The sequence below is a fragment of the Kryptolebias marmoratus genome, linkage group LG5 (genome assembly GCF_001649575.2).
Source record: "Kryptolebias marmoratus isolate JLee-2015 linkage group LG5, ASM164957v2, whole genome shotgun sequence".
Lineage (NCBI taxonomy): Eukaryota > Metazoa > Chordata > Actinopteri > Cyprinodontiformes > Rivulidae > Kryptolebias > Kryptolebias marmoratus.
Window position 1 is genome coordinate 22,851,105 of NC_051434.1, and position 19,425 is coordinate 22,870,529.

Here is a 19,425-nt window from a genome sequence, read left to right on the forward strand (position 1 = left end):
TGAATATACCCGTTTAAATGAGGTTAAGATAATCCTGAGTCATTGCTTAACACTAAAACTCCAAATATTAGTCCCAAATATTCAGTAGTATTGTTTTTTTGTTGTTGTTGTGTTGTTTGTCTCTGATTTCATTCAGCTTTGTTGGAAACCCCATATAAAACATTTGTGTAATAAGATTGGTAAAATCATAGGGCTATTGGGAAAAACAAAATTATCTTGAACAATAAATAAATCTTTACACACTCTTTATTACACCCTGTTACTGCCACATTTAGAATATTGTGTTGAAGTTTGGGGTGATACATACAAATGTTCTCTCCAAAAATATGCACAATGCAAAAAAGAGCAAGAAGGATGGTACACAATGTTTGGTATCTTTAACACATCAACCAACTCTTTTTCAAATCACAAATTATGAAATTTACTGATTTAATTTAAGCAAAGTGAAAATATTGCACAATTTAAGAGAAAATAAGGAGTAAAAAATGAATGTGTATAAAAAATGAGACAAAATTACATTATTCAAACTGTTAATTTGTTATTCAGTGTATATGCATATTTAGCTTTGATCTGTAGTGATACAAGAGTAAACTATATCTGCAGACATGTTGATGTGTGTACAGTTATTCATGCATGTATGGGTATTTATGTATATAGTGAATCACTATTTTGATCCATAATTTGCATGTAAAATTAGGAACAAGACTAGATAAGCCATTGCTTCTTCTGCTCCCTTTTTGAACACTTTTGTTTTGTTTACAGAATATTTTGGTAGGAATATATATATATATTTTGTTTGTTTGTTTGTTTGTTTCTTTGGTTAAAATTTTAACTGTTTGAAATCAAATTTAAAAAAAAAGATCTGATGGGGGGAATAAATCATGTAATCTAAATATTGTTGATTGATAAATTCAATCTGGCGCCCTTTTACGAAAGCCTAAAAAATTAGCAAAGTGATGGAAAAGTATTTCACTCATCCCCCTTACATCCTTTTGTTACAAATGTTTTCAATGGATTAAAGAAATCTTACTGTATTTCTTTGAGGAATCTTTTTTTTAAATGAAGTTAAATGTTCTGAAAAGTATAAAAAACCACCCTTGAAACCAACTGCAAACCACTTGCACATATATATATATATATATATATATATATACACTGTATATAAACATACTGTATATAATGGTTAAAATTGCACAAAGTATGCAGCCGTAGTTTGCAAAGAATATATTCAAGAAACTAAACAGGAAAATAATAATATGAATATCCTGAGTCACACTCTGGGAAAAGTTCTGAGGAGCAGAACTCAACACTCATTAGACGGCAGAAAGCATTCTGGAGGCGACAGCTCGGTCAGATACAGTGTGATGTCAGGAGTAAAGGAGTAAGAGACGCACCTCACACTTTGTCACATTATGTCTAATAGGAGAGCGAGGGCCACCTGCAGACTGTGCTGCTGTGGTTGGAGGAAAGGATATATCAAGTTAAAGACTTAGCCACCCTTCATACTGAAGTTTTAAACTAAGATAATCTTATAAATAGCTATTCTGGTCAAAGCTTCAAAATAACATTAGGAGTGATGTGATGCAATATTGTGAGACATGCTCAGAGTACATGATGGGAATAACGCTCATCAGCTACCACATCAAATTTGAGCTTATCTATAAAACTGATCAAAGTATGGACAGCTTTGAGTTGGTTAAGGTTGATTAGCTGTGGCAGTAACAATTCATTAAGGCAACCATAATAATACACTTCTGTATACACTCAAGAATATTTGTTGTACTCTATTTTCTGCACTATAGAGCGCACTGGATTATAAGACACACTGTCAATGAATGATGCATTTTCAAACTTCTGTCATATATAAGGTGCACCAGGCTATGAGGCGCATTAAGCAAAACAAAACAGCCCCCCGTCTTTTAGGAGAATACTGCACTGACGTAAAGGCCCCCACATACTCAGGCGTACTTCACTCCGTGGAGGTGACAAGTCAGACACGTCCGTGCAAAGACCAGTTTTTATGACCGCATACGCAAACTTGGTGTCGCACAACAAACTGCTCGGCAAGAAACGGTGTTCACATGGAACTGTTTTGAGTCTTGGTCTTTTAGCCATGGGGGCTATCTTGAATTGGGATGACTCCAAAGGGTAATCAGTTTTAGATGTACAACTAAGAAATAGTTTTTGAAAGGTTTCATTGAAGTCCATCAGGTGGTTTATGAGATATTTTGCTAACAGTCAGAGTTGACTCCAAATAGTTCATGGCAGAATTTGTTAGTGGTCAGATTGTGTGTTGGGGATCAGTCTCAACTACCATCACATCAAACTGACTGAGTTATAGCTATTTTTGTGTTTTCTGAGTTGTTGAATTAAGTTGGCTCCAAAAGGTAATCAGCTGTAGATGTGCAGCCAGTAATTACTTTCTGAGAGTGTCACTGAAATCGATCCAGTGATTTATGAGATGTTTTGCTAACAGACATATAAATGAACACAAGCGCACATGCAAACACATAGACATGGGTAAAAATCAATGGTAATACCCATCTTTTGGCTTTCTGCAGCAGGTGATTACAATGATTACAAAGAATCTGACACCCCCAAGATTGATTCATGTAAATAATCCACCTAAAGTTTAATCTTTAGAGTCCTGTTTTTTTATGCCAGATGAGGCAATCAGAGCCAGGAGGTAAGTGTTCATGATGAAACCTTCCATAAAAAAAATCAACTTTTATCTCAATTGATGAAAGTGTTGCAACTGCTGTTTATAGGAGCATCACAAAGACCTTCAGACAAAGTGAAACATTCTGCAGGAAGGAGCTGAAGAACAAAAGTCCTTTTTATCTGGATATGATGCTGAACACATGACTACAGGTTTCAGACAAAAATATTATAGAGAATGACAGGGAGATGCTGATATCCTGAGAAATAAATATTTATGTAGGGGGGAAATATGTCTTTAAAAACATGAGACTCTTGAATGCATTTGTCCAACATTCCTTGAAGGAATGAATATCACCCGCTGCCTTTCATGCCAGAGTTTTAGACTGAGATCATCTTATGTGGAGAAATGACAGCGTTACAGCTGTTTTGGTCAAACCTTGTAAATGACCTTATGAGCAATTTCATCTCATCTTTAGATAGATTCATAACTGTTTACCTTAGCCTAAGAATCTAGTTGATTGAATGAAAGTATCCTCCTGCGCTCTTGACATTTTTCCTACATTTTTATATAAAAATGTTTTTCTGCTAGGGGATCCCAGTGTACTCATGATAATCAACACTACTCTGGTTTATGCTCAAGTCACTTTTTATATTAAGAATGCTGTTATTGACATACAATCTTGACCATTGTCTTAACCCTCCTATCGTCCTCAAATATAATAACAAATTTGGTCCTTGGGGTCAATCTGACCCCAGGGATATTTACCCCGTGAAAATGATTTTCAGAATGTTGTTGACCACGTTTTTGTGACAGGCATTTTATTTGTTGAATACATAAATAACCCCTTGAAAATCAGTGAGTTGACCTGTACTCTAGTGCCACCATCAGGCCAAACCTTTAAATTAGAATTAATTTATCTTGAATTTTTCATACAAATCTTCTCAAATTTACTTCTCACAAAGAGCTCGAATGATGACTTGATGTCATCAACATGGCTGATTGCATATCTGGTGGGTCCTGGAACCATCTTGATTATATTACTAGTGCTACGTCTACCCTGCTGTTTCTGTGGAGACAGGGACCATGGTATCTTTCCATTTGTGGAAGAGATCATGTCTGCAGGTGGTTGACAGACAACAGGAGGGTCAACACTCTCATTCTCATCAGATGAGAATTCCTCAATATTAGGGTCCTCCTGAACACAGTACTCTGTCTCAGAGACAATCTCCTCTAAGTCCAAGAGCTGTTCCAAAACATCTTTGACAGTAAACCTTTTCCTAGAAGACATTTTCAAAGACAGAGCGTGCAGATTGCAGTATGCTCAGAGCACAGTGAGAAAGGATTTGAATAGAGGACTGAGATACAAGCTTTTATATTTGTTCCTCCCTGATTTTGCATGAGGGTGACACAGTGGCGTAGTGGTTAGAGCTGTTGCCTCCCAGCAGGAAGGTTGCAGGATCATTTCCTGGCCTGGGGCCTTTCTGGGTGCAGTTTGCATGTTCTGTGCACACGTGGGTTTACTCCGGGTACTCCGATTTCCTCCCACAGACCAAAAACATGCATGTTAGGCTAATTGACAACTCTAAAATTGTCCCTAGGTGAGAGTGTGAATGGTTGTTTTTCTCGTTTGTCTATATGTGTCCCTGCGATGGACTTGCAACCTGTCCAGGGTGTCCCCCGCCTCTCACACAGTGACTGCTGGGGATAGGCACCAGCTCCCCGTGACCCGGAATGGAGAAGCGGGTAAAGAAAATGGATGGACGGATGATTTTGTATGAACTACCAATGTTCTTGCGGCAATACCACACACACACATTCATGCCCATGGTGCGGGAAGTATCAAAATAAATAATAAATAAATAAAACTCAACTCAAACAACTCAAATGTATCAACTGCACCTGCAGATGTGGTCATGTTAGGTCACACACACTGACAGACAAGTTTTAACAGCTAAAACAGCTTGGGGTCAAATTGACCCCTGAGAACGACCAATGCATGCAATATGTGTTCAGCACATTGAAAAAATATCATCATGACAATTTTATGTTTTATCAGTTGTCCCCATCAAATTAGGAAAAGTCATGAAAAAGTCATGAAAAGTCAACTACTATTTTTTGAATGATAAACATTGAATGGGATCAAATTGACCCCAAGGACGATAGGAGGGTTAAGGTACCATTTCTTTCAAAATTGTTTGAACCCAACTTCATTGTCGGTCCAAACAAACATCTGTGTATTCACCATTATGAATGTAACAGCTTTTATGATGGTGTCTTTGTGCATGCAAGCATCTGCACCAGCTAGTGGCCAGGCAAGAATTAAACAGGCACAGTGTTGGAAGTTTTCTAAGTTACCCAACCTAAATAAAGAACCACACAGAGAGAAGGTAAATTGTCTTTCAGGATACTTTTACAAAAGGAGAAGTCACTCGAGCGTAACCTTTCGGTCAAACCCAAGCGAATTCTAAAGTCCTGTTGCAGCAGCACCTTTTTTATTAGAAACAAGGAATGGGTGGGGGCTGAATCGGTCAGGACTGATTCAGCCACGATAAAATGTAAACAGGATACGATTGAACTCTGACATTCAGTGACACGTAGGCATGTTTTGCACTTAAGCACAAAAGCTGGTAACATTAAAAATCCTAACACACAGGATTAAAGTGTAAATGTATAACTTTTTCCAATCAACATCAGAAAATCTGTAACGTTCCCAGAAGATCAGTTGCGTTTAATCAGGACCTAAGAATCTCCAGTGACATTTTGATGCAAACAGATTTTGACAAAGTTGACCATCACATTTTGCTTGATCGGCTGAGAAATAAATGTGTATCAGGGTCTGTGTTAGAGTGGTTATCTGTCAGAGTGACCCTTTTATGTTGATGGTCTAAAGGCAGGTCATCTTTCTCTTCCATTACCTGAGTGTGCTACAAGGTTCTGTTTTGGGGCCTGTACTGTTTCTGCTGTACCTACTCCCTCTTCCACACATTTTATACACTTTTTTAAAAAACGTCCTTTAAACACCAAGAGATGTCTAACTACAGATCTTGCATTAGTGTTTAGGCTCTATTGAAAACTGGATAGCTGGGAACTTTATACAATTGGTAAGAATACATAATGCAACCTGGTACTTATGGGGTAACACACAGGCTATTTATTTGGTAACATACAGAATAACATACCAGGTACTTATGGGGCATATTAGGCTGTAAATATTCTGTATATAACCTTGTAAGTATAGAGTAACAAGTCACTTCATAATAAGGCCTGTTTCCTATAGTCACCCTGTATATTACCCAATAAGTATTGACTACTATAGTTTATTGTTTACTTCTTGTAACAAAACCTCCTTGTCTGCAGATTGTTCAGAATGCTTGTGCAAGGCTTCTGACTAAGTCCTCGTTTTCAGTTACACTGGCTCCTCATTAAATTCAGAGTGGACTTTAAGATCCTTATTTTGGTGTTCAGAGCTTTGCATGGACTAGCACCAGTATACACCAAAGAGCTTTTAAATCCTTACTTCTTCATTACAGGATCTTTGAGGTCCTGTGATCAGAGCCTACTGGTTGTGAGACATATCAGGCTGAAAACTTAAGGAAATAGAGCATTTGCAACTGTTTCCCCAAGACTCTGAATCTCACTACCTTTGAGCCTGAGATCTGTGGACTCGGCGGTCTCTTTTAAAGAGCAGCTCAAAACTCATCTTGTCAAACTGGCTTTTATGTAATTTTCTTGTGTTTGTATGGTTGTTTGTATGTATTGCAAAACACTTTGTGATTTTTATCTTGAAAGGTGCTGTAGAAATAAGTTTTTACTTTACTTTGTTTTACTATGCAAGATGTCTTAGCTTGTGAAGTATGTTGCGGATGACTCTTAGCTACTACCCCAACAAATTTTAACTCAATATCCGTCAAACTGATTGAGTTAAGCTTGTTGCATACTCCACAAGAAACAAGAAAATTGTTCATTTTTTAAGGTGGCAAGAACAACAACAAAGATTGTTCTGATAAGAGCATTTCATTCTTTACAAGAAGCTTAAGTGCAGAAATCCTCATCCATTGTACAAACTTTCTCTCCAGGGAAAAGCAGGGATGTCAACATTTCTGCATTAACCACATCCACTTTCTGACTAATCACATGATAGTAGTCAGACACCAGACAAGCAAAAGCCCAGATGATGTGTGAAAAACAAGTTTGGAAAATCCCCAAACCAGGGTTGTGAGAAAAAAAATGACAACATTCTCTTCCCACCCATCGGAGAAAGGAGTATGTACCACCCTTTATATCCATTTTTGTCAACACCAAGGTCGATTAGCTGTGATGTCCACCTTGAATTGGAATGACTCTAAATGTTAATCAGTTGTATATTCAGTGATTATCCAAGCCAGTCACAGCAGATGGCCACCCATCCTGAGCCTGGTTCTGCTGGAGGTTTCTTCTTGGTAAAAGGGAGTCATTTCTTTCCACTGTCTCCAGTCTGCTGCTCAGGATGAGAGACTACAACAAAATGAAGAATCAACATAATCTGCTGGCTTCCTTAGATAACTTTACTAATTGGCTTTTATGAATTTGTACACTGCCCAGAGATGACTTTAGTTGTGACTTGGAGCTATATAAATAAACTGAATTGAATGGAAATTAATTCAATAACTCATCACTTATTTTGCTAACAGACAGAGTTGATTCGAATAGGTAATAGTGTTTGGAATTTATATTAGTGTCATGGAGGGTGGACCTAAGAATGCAGACAGCATGCAGCAGCAGGCAGGTGGTATTCAGGTTACAGGGCGGGCATGCAAACTGCAGGAACTGAGAAGTATAATTACATACAGGAGTGATTACTAAATGAATGCAGCTGGGTGATGCAGATGAACAGCAGGTGTGGCAGGGGACAGAGACCTAAATGCCAAACTGTTGTGATGGCCAGATGAAGCAATTTGAAGCACTGAAGCATTCTAGTCACTTGTATTTGAAAATGGTTAGTTTGAAACAAGAAATTATGAAACAAAGGGCATTTGTCAATCTAGCTAGCTGTGTTTTAGACAGTTTTTTCTGCCTTATTGACATGGAACTTACTATGCTGGGGATATATTAAAATTTAATTTAATGTAAATAGTATTTAGTGTAAAGCGCTTTGGGATCTTTGGACTAGATAAAGCGCTATATAAGTGCAAGCCATTTACCATTTACCATATATTAAAATTTAAAGACAAAGGGGGTTATTAGGCTTTTTTCATCCTGCACCGCAAAAGAACCTCCAACCTGAGGATGTTTGACTCATTTATTTTCTGTTAGACATTGATAGTAGTATCAACTAAATTATTTTTTGTGCTGTCCTTATGTGCCTAATTAGTTTTAATGAATCCAAATTGTACAAAGATTTTTCATAACACACCTTCATGAGCAAAAAAGCCAAAAGGTAGAAGCTAAAAGAAAAGACTTTCTGCAAAACAACATTAATGGCAAGTAGCTAAGTAAAGGTGGCTTTTAAAATGTGCAATATTAAGTGAACTAAGCTTTAAAATTAAAAGAGTTGAGTCTTCACTGGTGATTTAAAAATGTCTATGTCATAAAAACATTTACAAAAATGAATAAAATCTAAATATTGCCAGCTTGATAATTATCTTCTATTTACTTATTGCTGAATTTATATTGTCCCTAACAAATACCCAACACAGAAGTTCAGCTGCATTCCTGTTTAGAAGGAGCTCCAAATTTCAGTGTATGAGAGAAATATGAGTTCTCTGAAATATTCCAAGTTTCAAAATTCCATTTTGCCCTAATTCTTTTTTATTTTATTTTATTTCCGTTTGTTTCTGTTGAACTACTGCATGTCTGATTTAGTGAGGCAGATCTATGTACAAAGCTTCAGATGCAAAGGGTCAGTACTACAAACCAGGCTTCATTTGTCATCGATCACAAGAGTTCTAGGATGAAGCAAGCCTCAAATATGGGATTCAGTCAACTGTCACCAAATTTTAGTCCAATATCTGTAAAACTAACTGTGTTTTAGCCCTTCTTGTGTCAGATCAATTGGTAGTGGTGGACATCTTGATTTAGATTGACTCCTAAAATTCAGTTGTAGAGTGATTATTCCTGTGTTTCATTCAGATCTGTCCATGGTTTATGAGATAATCTGCTAATGTTGCAGACACAGTTGAATCCTGAAGTAAGTTTCAAAAACAGATGTGTGTGATCAGTCAGTGCTCAGAGTATGTGTTGAGGATGACTGTCAGCTACTAACACACCAAATTTGAACTCAATATCAATAAAATTGACTGAGATACAGCCATTTCTGTTTGCCAAGTTTGCTTAAAATGACAGCCATCTTGAATCCAATGGAAGTTAATGAGTTTTAGATGCGCATCCAATGATTGGACAAAATCAGTGGCAGTCAGTGACATTTGGCAGTGGGCAATAATGAATTTTGGGATGAAGTTAATGCGAAAGAAAACAAAGCTTTAAACTGTATTAACATTAGCAAAATGTGATAGTAGCCTCTTATGAGCTAAGATTTGTTGTGGTAGGAGCTGAGAGTCAGTCCCATATGCTCTAAAGGCTCACTGATAACAGCTCTCGTGATAAAATACATTTATTTGATACAATTTGCAAACACAACAGAAGAGATGTTAGCTCCGTCTTTAATACTTATTTTCAAATGTGTACAAATCCATCCATCCATCCATCCAAACATTAAATCATCCAAACCTCCACTCATCCATCAACTTATCCATTAATCTTTTCATCATCCATCCATCCATCCATTCCTCCATCCATCCATCCATCCATCCCTCCATCCATCCATCCATCCCTCCAAGACCTGATCTAAGCTCATATTCGTTGTTCCAGGTAAACCTGAAGGAAGATGACATTTTAGAAGTGTTTCTTACTTTTGTTGCATTAGTAGTTCCTCATCTAACAGGATCAGGTAAATCAGCTTCCTTCAGATCTCTCACGGCTCTGCCTTCTGCCTTCCCTCTGACTCCGACCACCACATGCGCAGTTTGACGCTGACGCACGGACAGACGCTGCTGTTGAAGAGCTGAGGGGAGGATAAAAGGTGCGCACTCGGTTCGAGCGCGCACACAGAGCTGACCGGAACCCGTTCGGGTCACATTTTCCTCGTGGATTAAAGCAGACTGTTTCTGCTGTTGAACACTTCTGCTCCTCGTTTGTATTCTTTTCATTTCCTGCGTTTTCGTCCGTGCGCTTCAGCAGCAAGTTTTCAGCTCCATGATGGAGCCGATCACGGTCCCCGGGTCTCAGATGTCCCTGTCAGACCTGTACACTGTCATCCCCTTTAACGTCACCTTCCCGGAGGAGGAGCCGGAGGTACTGGAGAACTTCACCCTGCAGCGGGCTCCTCAGAGGGGCGCGGGAGGGATGATCATGGCGGTGTCCATCACGGCGCTCTACTCCGTCATCTGTGTGGTGGGACTGCTGGGCAACGTGCTGGTCATGTACGGGGTGGTCAGGTAAACACACGGGAGGGCCAGGGGGCCCCCAGGGGACCCCCAGGGGACCCCCAGGGGACCCTCAGGGGACACCCAGGGGCCACTTTTAACACAGACAACACTACAAAGTCTCTTTATTGTTGCTTTTACGCACGTTTTGATTCTATTGCCAATCTTGATGTGATATGATATTGTCTCCCCTCAGTCACAGTAATAAACAGACATCATATTTTCAGTTTATTAGCAGCCTGATCGAGCTGATTGTTTTCTGCAAGTAAAGGAAATAAAAGCCTGTTAGTTTTACCTATAATTTAATCCTTAATTATCACCCTCCGCCAAAAGAAGTGGCAACTTTGTCCGTGACTGTGTGCGTGTGTTCTCGTTTCTGTCTGTTAGCAAAATATCTCATGAACCACTGGACGGATTTTAATGATATTTTCATGAAATAATCATTGGGTGTATGTCTACAACTCATTAACTTTTTAGGTCAACCAAATTTAAAATGTCTGCCACAGTTAAGTGACTTTATCAAACAGAAAAATGGCTCTAGCTCAGTTAAATATAATTTTATTATTATTATTAGGGAATCATTCCAAACACATCTTGCGTAGAATTGCACATAACTTCATTTACAAGATTTTACCAAAATATTTATAACTGTTACTTCTAATCATAAAATGATCTGAGCCTAATGAAAGGCGGCAGGCGATAGTCATTCCTTCCAGAAATTCTAAGCCTTTAATTTTCTATTTTGTTTTTACTCTATGACATGATTTTGCTTGTACTCTAGATTTCCTGCAGTGAAAGCAAAAATCAACTAAAATTACAACCTTTAAAGAACTCAATTCAATTCAATTCAAAAATACTTTATTAATCCTAAAGGAAAATTAAATTCACTTTACAACAATTTTTAATGTATTCCATTAATATTTTAAAATAACTATTCATTAAGAGATGCAATTTGCTGCACATCCCCTTCCTTGCCCCAGCCTAACACCATCTTTGGTTTAAAAGTACAGCTCTGCAGCTCTGAACACATTTTATTTCATCAGAGAATGAGCACAAACGCCTCATTTGACAAACAGTCAAAATGGCTGTTGGGCTGATTTTAATGTAAAGAAAGCAAAACCACACAGGAAAAAAGAAACATCATAGATTTTTCTAATGCAATTAGGAATTCATAAAACTCTGCTCCTCCTTTAAGGTCTCTTAACAAAGAAAGCAGCAGTGGAAGGAGGCTGGAGTGGTGGGGGTGGGAGGCAGGGAGTCACAATGGGCAGAATATGTTTATCTTAGGGGAACATCTGGAAGGAACCAGCTCATAAATAAACTAAAGGTCTACCATTCCTTAAAGGGATGTCAGAGTTTTACACTACAGTCATCTTACGATGAGAATTACACGTATGGAAAGGAACCCAGGGGCCCATAAAAAACAAGTCATCTATTTACAAAGAGTGTGGCAGCAAAAACAACACAAACGCAACAAACAGACCTGAGTGTAGTGAAGACCAGCAATGAATCAGTGAGGATGAGACGGAAGTGACTGAATATGAAGGGCTGATGGTGAGTGACAGGTAATGGGGAACAGGTGAAGTGGGCGTGGCAGGCTGACTGGAAAACTACTGAGAAGATGAACGGAAGGAGAGTGAATAATGGCACAGGGAGCAAAACCACACAAAAACATGTAATATTAAACACAGGAAATAAACTAAACAAACAAAAAAAGGAAACATCAAAAACTGAAATACCCAGATCCTGACAGAGAAATCATGGGGCTCTAGCCATTTTGGTCCAACCTTAAAAATGACCGTATGTGTGAGTTGTCACACTCAGAGTACGTGTTGTTAATGACTCTCAGCTACTGACACATCAAGTTTTAACTTAGTAACTATTAGAGTTAGAGTAATTTGAATAAAGATTAATGTGTTTTTGATGCAAATCAATGGACTGAAGGTCATTTTTGTAATCTAGATGTGTAGTAAAAATGGCCAACATAACATTCTAACAGGGAAAATGCTGGAGTAATTATGAGACTTCAGGACTTTCTCTGTATAGTTTACACCCTGTGATAAAAACCAGTGTTCAAATTATACAGTGACAATCTGGGGCATCAACTATTTTTTTCACACCTACTTCACCACCTACTGTTAACTGAAAAAGTTATGTGCCGGGAGTTCAGGTCTTCATTTCCGGTTCCGCCATAAGGTCCCGTTGAATTAACAACAAAATAAAAGCTTGTCTTTGGTTTAACCATTGCAGTTAAAAAAAAAAAACACAAAATGTACCCCTTTTTTAATTTTGCAATTGCCGTTTTCTAATTTCGTTTTAAAAACGGAAAAACAAAAAAACACATGCTTGTTTTGTTTTTGCAATTTTATTTTGAAACGAAAAAAACCAAAGAACGAACCATCCACGGATTGATCAGGCTCTTAAAGCTCAGCTGTTTAATCCTGAGTTTTGGGGAACTGGACCCTTTTTACAGCTGTCACTGTGCGAGTGGAGGGGGCCAACCTGGACAGGTCACAAGTCCATCACAGAGACACATAGAGACAAACAACCATTCATGCTCTCACTCACACCTAGGAAAAAATAGACTTTCCAATGTCTGTAGGAGGAATCCTGTAGGGAAAATATGCTATCTCCACACAAAGGCTGGGAGGCGACAGCTTTAACCACTGTTCTGCCATGGTGCCCATGTCTGATTTATTTGTTTTTCTAATGTGAAACTGATTCTGTTTCCCCTAAAGGTTTACAGGTTTGGCATGGTGGGGGACCCTAATAACTACGTTATTTTTTATTTCATTTGCGTTTATTCTGCTCTGAACACAGAGAACAGAAATGAACTCAACAGTAAACTACAATAATCTAATAACAATTAAACAGTTTAAAAAACCTTTAGTTGACCAAAGCATGTCTTTTGTAAATCAGCCAAACAAAGACCCTAACAACTGTGCACTGGGAGAGGAGTGAGATTAATCTGCATGTGAATCTAGATTACATAACAGAGCATATCATGCAGTTTAAAAGCTTGGAACTCCACACTCTCCTGCTTTTGAATTGAATTGAATTGATGGGAAGCGAAAATGAGTGCTTATAAGCTGAATAACATAAATAACTTTATTTAGGCTCAGAGAGGCACCAAAATGCAAATACATAGAGGTTTTGAATCATAAATATTTATTGCTATATTTGTATTTTGAAAAGGATTTATTTTTACTTTAGACTTGAACCCAGGAGAGGAGGTTCAGCTAACAGAATAACTGACAGCACGGGGAGATTTATGTCCCACCCAAAATCTTTAGAGGGTCTGAGATCATAACATCAGAATCTTACATGTTTGAATAGGAGAAACAAGTTTAAAACTTATGATCACTGGTGATGGAATATAACAGTTCAACCTACCCAAGTCTTTCTTTGGGGGGCTGCATGGTGGTGAAGTGGTCATAGCTGCTGCCTCCCAGCAAGAAGGTTGCAGGTTTGCCTCCCGGCCTTTCTGTGTGGAGTTTGCATGTTATCCTTGCATGTATGGGTTTACTCCAAGTACTCAGGTTTTCTCCCACAGATCAAAAACATGCATGTTAGGCTCAACCATGCTGTGACTCAGTGGTTAGAGCAGGCATCCTCCAATGAAAGAGTTGAAGGTTCAATTCCTGGCAGCAGTCATATGTCAGAGTGTCCCTGGGCAAGACACTGAACCTCTCATTGCCTCCGATGTGCCTTATTGGTGTATGAATTTGATCTAAAGCACTGGTTAGTCTCTATAGACTGGTTTATTTAGAATAGATGTGTAAAGATGTAGTAGAGTGTTGTGTGGATGGGTAAATAAGGTAAAGTATTTCGAGTAGCCTGGTTAGTTAGAAGGGTGATATATAAGCACAATCCATTTATCATGTTAGGTTAATTGGTAACTTTAAACTGTCTCTAGGTGAGAGTGTGAATGGTTGTGTGTCCCTGTGATGGACTCACAACCTGACCAGGGTGTCCCCCGCCTCTCGCACAGTGAGTGCTGGAGATAGACACCAGCTCCTCACAACCTGGAAAGGAAAAGAGGGTAAAGAAAATGGATGGATGGATGTTTTATAAGCCTAAAAAACAATTTAAAACAGGCCCTTGTTTGGCCTAGCCTGGTAGAAGACTTCTGCCTTTTTCTGTTGTCACAGCTGATAAGATACTAATTATTCATTTCTATTAAACAGAACATCACTTCAAAACTGACCAGATTATTAAACTATAAGTGTGAGGAGCAATAAAAATGCCATTACTAAAATAATAAAACTTGTACTGTATTAATAGTTATTTCCAGTGCATATGAAAATTAAATCACAGAGAAAATTGTCACACAAAGAAAAAATGTAAAAAATTGTTATAATTTGAAATCAGGTATATAGTATGCATGGTTCATTGTCTCAGTAAAATTTTGTCAGAAGCTTCACCAATGAGCAGCTAAAACAGATTTCTTGCTAAATGACTCAGTTGTTTTGACAGAAATGGTACCACTGATTTAAACAGATTCACATTAAAAGCTCATTTTAAAACATCTGTGTGTAAGTTGTTTTTTCCAGGCTGCATATAAATAAGCAAAAACCTGTGAATATTGCAGTTTGGACTCCACTGAGATGTTGGGTTAAAAACACAAAAATGCACACAAACCCTATTTATAGTGGCATATGCATGGATGGTCACGTTAGTGTGGATTGGGCATTAGGCTACTGCAGTGTGGAGAGCCCTCAGTCTGATTGTTCACACTGACATCTCTGGGGAAAGTCTGCTCTGTTATTCAGAATGTGTCTACAGTACAAACCCCCTCTTATCTGCTCGCTTTCTTCTCCTCCACCTTTGAGATGAGAACTAAACTCAGACTCCATCTAATTTATTATCAAGTGGCTTCCATCCCATCTCAGTCCAGTGTGCATGTAAAGAGACTGCATGACGGAAACCAAAGGCAGAACCAAATGAATTAGATGAACAGAAAAAAATTGGTTAACTCAAAGCAGGAACTCCAGAAAACCATGAAAGCACAATGCAGAGATCACAATGGGACAAAACTAACCAGGTCAGGGAAACCCACTGAAAACAGTGTTCTTTGCAAGAATGCCTGTAGCCCACTGGCTTGCATGCCAAAGTTAGATAGGTATTTGTGGTACAAAAGACGCAAAAAGGCACTCTCACACACTGTCCAAACCGCTTAACTAGAGAAATACCAAATTTTCCGGACTATGAGGCGCACCTAAAAGCCTTCAATTTTCTCAAAAAATGACAGTGCGCCTTATATATCAGTCCCTCCAGGATTTCACGGGCATTTTTTGTGATTGTTGTGGGCTAAAATGTCTGATTTCGCGGGGCATGTTCCTACAAGTTGCGATGAAAAGTTGCAATTTTTTTTTACTAAAATCAATAAAAAAACATAACTTTTAATATATAAACCAAAAATACTTACTAGTTATGGAAGATAATTACAACCAAACATTGCCATTCTCAAAAGGTGCTTTATTTGAGAACTTTGACAGCTTCTAAACTGACATTCATGACCATTTCTGGATTGTCCCTGGTCTGCAGCTCTCCTTACATGTTTTGCAGACACAAAGTGTTTGTCGATGCGTTTATGTTCCATGATTACACTGCAGGACGTGCAAAACAGCTGCAGCTGGGGAGGAAACTGGTTTGCTGAAATCTTTGTGGGCAAATGTGAAGCATCAGCGCACATTTTCACTTCAGTCGCTGCTCCTGCATGCTGATGTTAACAGGATGTGACGTAACATGTCTTCTTCATGAGTCATTTGGGGTTATTTTGTATTCCACACATCACAAACCCACAAAGAAGACACTAGACTGCAGAAACGGTGGCAAATCACTTTAGAAACAATAAATATTGGGTTAAAGTAGCAAAAAGTTGCGATTACACAGGGTTTGCTTGATTTTGCATTTATAGTTGCGATCGCAACATCGCAAAATCCTGGAGGGTATGGTAAAGTTATCCTCACATGTAGGTCAAAGTAAATAAATTTTGAAATCAATCAAATTCAAAATGTTTGCTTTGGCCAACATTAGCAAACAGAAAAAATAAGGTTTGAGACCATTTTATTTGCACTTTTTATTAGTCTGTATTTACAAGAGCATTTTATTAGATACAAGACTCAACAACACTTAAAAAAGGTTTATTAACAAACTAAAATTAAACAGAAAAAAAACTCAGGTACATTAATAACTAAACTCAAACAGTGTTAAATCTGTCCAGTAGCAACGGTGTGAGTGTATGTGTGCGTCAGGGGGTGGCCTCCCAGCATCTCTGTTGCCTGTACAGGTCAAAGGTGGAGAAGGCAGGGCGTAGCATCAGTAAAGGTTTCAAGGTGCCTGGCTCCTCCTCTTGTGAGAGGGGCTTCTGTCTGAACAGGTCAGATGTCATGAAGAAGAGGAGGGAGGGGCCCTCTGCTGCCTTGGTGTCCTGGCAGCGGGGTGGAGGTGGTGGCGGGGCCAGCAGCAGCCTGTCCTGCAGCACCTGGCTGATGAGCAGATCCTCCTGCACACTGACGCTGACCAGGGAGTTGAAGAGCAGCTGAGAGCGAGAGACATTCACTACTGCAGGCACACAGAGAGGAAGAGTGGAAAATGAAGTAAACAAGGCTGTGAAAACATAATGTGATGGACATCAATCGGATTTAAACTTCAAATAAAAAACAATATGAAAAAAAGAGTTTAGACAAAGAAGTTTGAGGACGTTCCCTGTTGAGTACTGCAGTACACCAAACAAACAAATAAAAAAGGTTTAAGACCAAGCACTCACTGAAGGAATCGCCTGCTGCACTTCCTGCCAGTTATAGACTAAGATCATTGGGGTGACTGGGGGAGCAGGAAGGGATGAAATGAGTTAAATGAGATCAGCTTTGTGTGTGTACACATTACCTTCAGTAGCTCTGGCATTAATCAGGTTTTTGGTCCTCTCAGACTTTTGAAGAGTCTCCTGAAGGGCTTTCTGAGAGTTAAACTCTGCTCCCTAAAGAAAAGGTTAACAGATAAGCAAAGAGCTTAGCTCAGCCACGCGTTACACAACTTACAGATGTTAAAAGAGTTTAGCTTTCTCAGTAAGTGAATTTTCTGTTGACCTCGCTTGGCAATATAGTTAGTGTTCACAAAACTAATTTGTAATCAAACACAGTTCTCAAAAATTTGTATGAGTTCACAATTTCCACATCTTTTCCATGGATAGAGGCTGGGTTCCTCTCATTTCTCCTAAAATCCACAACAAGCTCTTTTGTCTTAAAAACATTATTGATCAAGGAAACGGTCACTGCACAAGTTCACTAAAGCAGGTCGGGCCCTAACATGATCTGACTCTGGTTATAAAATTTGACCAGGTAACTACCTTCTGTAAAAGACCTGCAGCTGTCTGTGGACAATAAAAAGAAGGGGTGAAAGGACACACCCCTGGGGTGAAAATGTGAAAATGTTTCCTAACAGTTAAAAAAGTTCAACAGCCATGATTAAAACAAATCAGGCATTTTACTGAACCGTCTTCTATACGACTTTAATTTACCTATCTGCATCTTATTGAAAGCAGAAAATAAATCTGCCAATAAAAGCCTAGCATGGCAAGNATTAAACGAAATAAACATTTGAAATATATGAGTTTGTATGTAATGTATGAATATAATATACAAGTTTCACTTTTTAAATGGAATTACTGAAATCAATCTACTTTTTCATGATATTCTAATTTTATGACCAGCACCTGTACATGGTGATACACGCAAACCAGCTCTGCTAGAGCAGAGGTTGCCAACGCCGGGCCATGGGCCGGTACCGGTCCTTGGGTCATTTGGTACTGGGTAGCACAGAAAGAATAATTAACTTAGAGTATTTCCTTTTTTTTATTTTTGGAGTCTGAATGTTATTTTGAAAAATGACCTGATTCTCTCCACTCCATCCGTCTCTGACTCACTCTTGATGCGTTTCAAAACGCTCATCTATGTCACGTGATACGTTACCGCTAAAAACAAACCCACAAGCAGCAGAATGAGTAAAACACAAATGTCTCTGGAAGCCCTAGATGGGACCGTCTGGTTACTGAGAAACAGGCACAGGGCTCCACTGATTTTGTGTTATGGTGAGTTTGATTCTTTGTGCACTTTATATTTGTGGTGTATCTTATTTTGAAGGGCATGTTTAAACAGAGAACATCAGGGGGAGGAGAAGGAGTTATTCATGTTGATAACACAACACCAGGACGCAGCTAACAAAGCTGTGAGGACACGTTGAATTTACGTTTATTATGTTTTAAAAATACCCGTTTTCATGCTGGTCGTATCATTTTATTTTGTTGTATTTATCTGCCACACCTTTAAAGGCCGGTCCATGAAAATACTGTCTGATAATGACCGCTCTGCTAGAACAGTGAAATTGTCCATTTTGAATGGAGCACAGCGGGCGCGGTCCGCGCGAAGTTACAAAAATTGGGAGGTGCACATGCACGAGGATGCACCTCATTGTCCGGTGCGCCTTATATATGACAAAAATTCAAAAATGGACCATTCATTGACAGTGCGCCTTATAATCCAGTGCACCCTATAATGCAGAAAAATACGGTAATGTAAAGGCCACTCATGGCACAAAGCAAGATTTTTAGTCGCCGTCCTATAAAGACCTGTGTGTATCACTCCGGACTATTTATATGTGAAATTGTTAGTCTTGTGCCTGTTGTATGCTGTGACATCAGTCCAAAATGTATAGAAATAGTCTTATTTTACTTAAATAATCATAACAAATTAAGTCAAAAATATAAAAGAAATAATTTTTTAGACATAAAATAACAATTACAATTTGTTTACAATTTTTACACTGATTTTTAAAAGTTAATTTTTATAGTTTTGAAAGTTAATTAACAATTCATCCCTATATTGGTTTAGGAAATTAAAATTGACAATTGACAAACTGACTAAGATAGGGGTTAATTGACATAAGGTGACTGCAAACAATATAAAGTAGAATCTAGCTAGAATCAGCACAAGCTGTCTAACTTGTTTTTGTCTCGTTCACCTTGTGGAATGGATAAATAAATAAATAAGCAATGTACCGACTTCTATTTTAGTGTGTGGATACATACAGGGGTTAGACAATGAAACTGAAACACCTGTCATGTTAGTGTTGGAGGTTTCATGGCTAAATTGGACCAGCCTGGTGGCCAATCTTCATTAACTGCACATTGCACTAGTAAGAGCAGAGTGTGAAGGTTCAATTAGCAGGGTAAGAGCACAGTTTGGCTCAAAATATTGCAATGCACACAACATTATGGGTGACATACCAGAGTTCAAAAGGGGA

The 19,425-nt window shown here is 38.5% G+C and overlaps 1 protein-coding gene across 1 annotated transcript in view; it reads left to right on the top strand.

The window, feature by feature from the left end:
- The first annotated feature begins 9,762 nt into the window (after positions 1–9,762).
- The window catches only part of oprd1a (opioid receptor, delta 1a), a 30,237-nt gene continuing 20,574 nt past the window's right edge, over positions 9,763–19,425 (top strand). Inside the window, exon 1 of the mRNA XM_017439277.3 lies at positions 9,763–10,134. Within this exon, the coding sequence (XP_017294766.2) occupies positions 9,893–10,134 (242 nt within the window). The 5' untranslated portion in view covers positions 9,763–9,892. The remainder of the gene's footprint in view (positions 10,135–19,425) is intronic.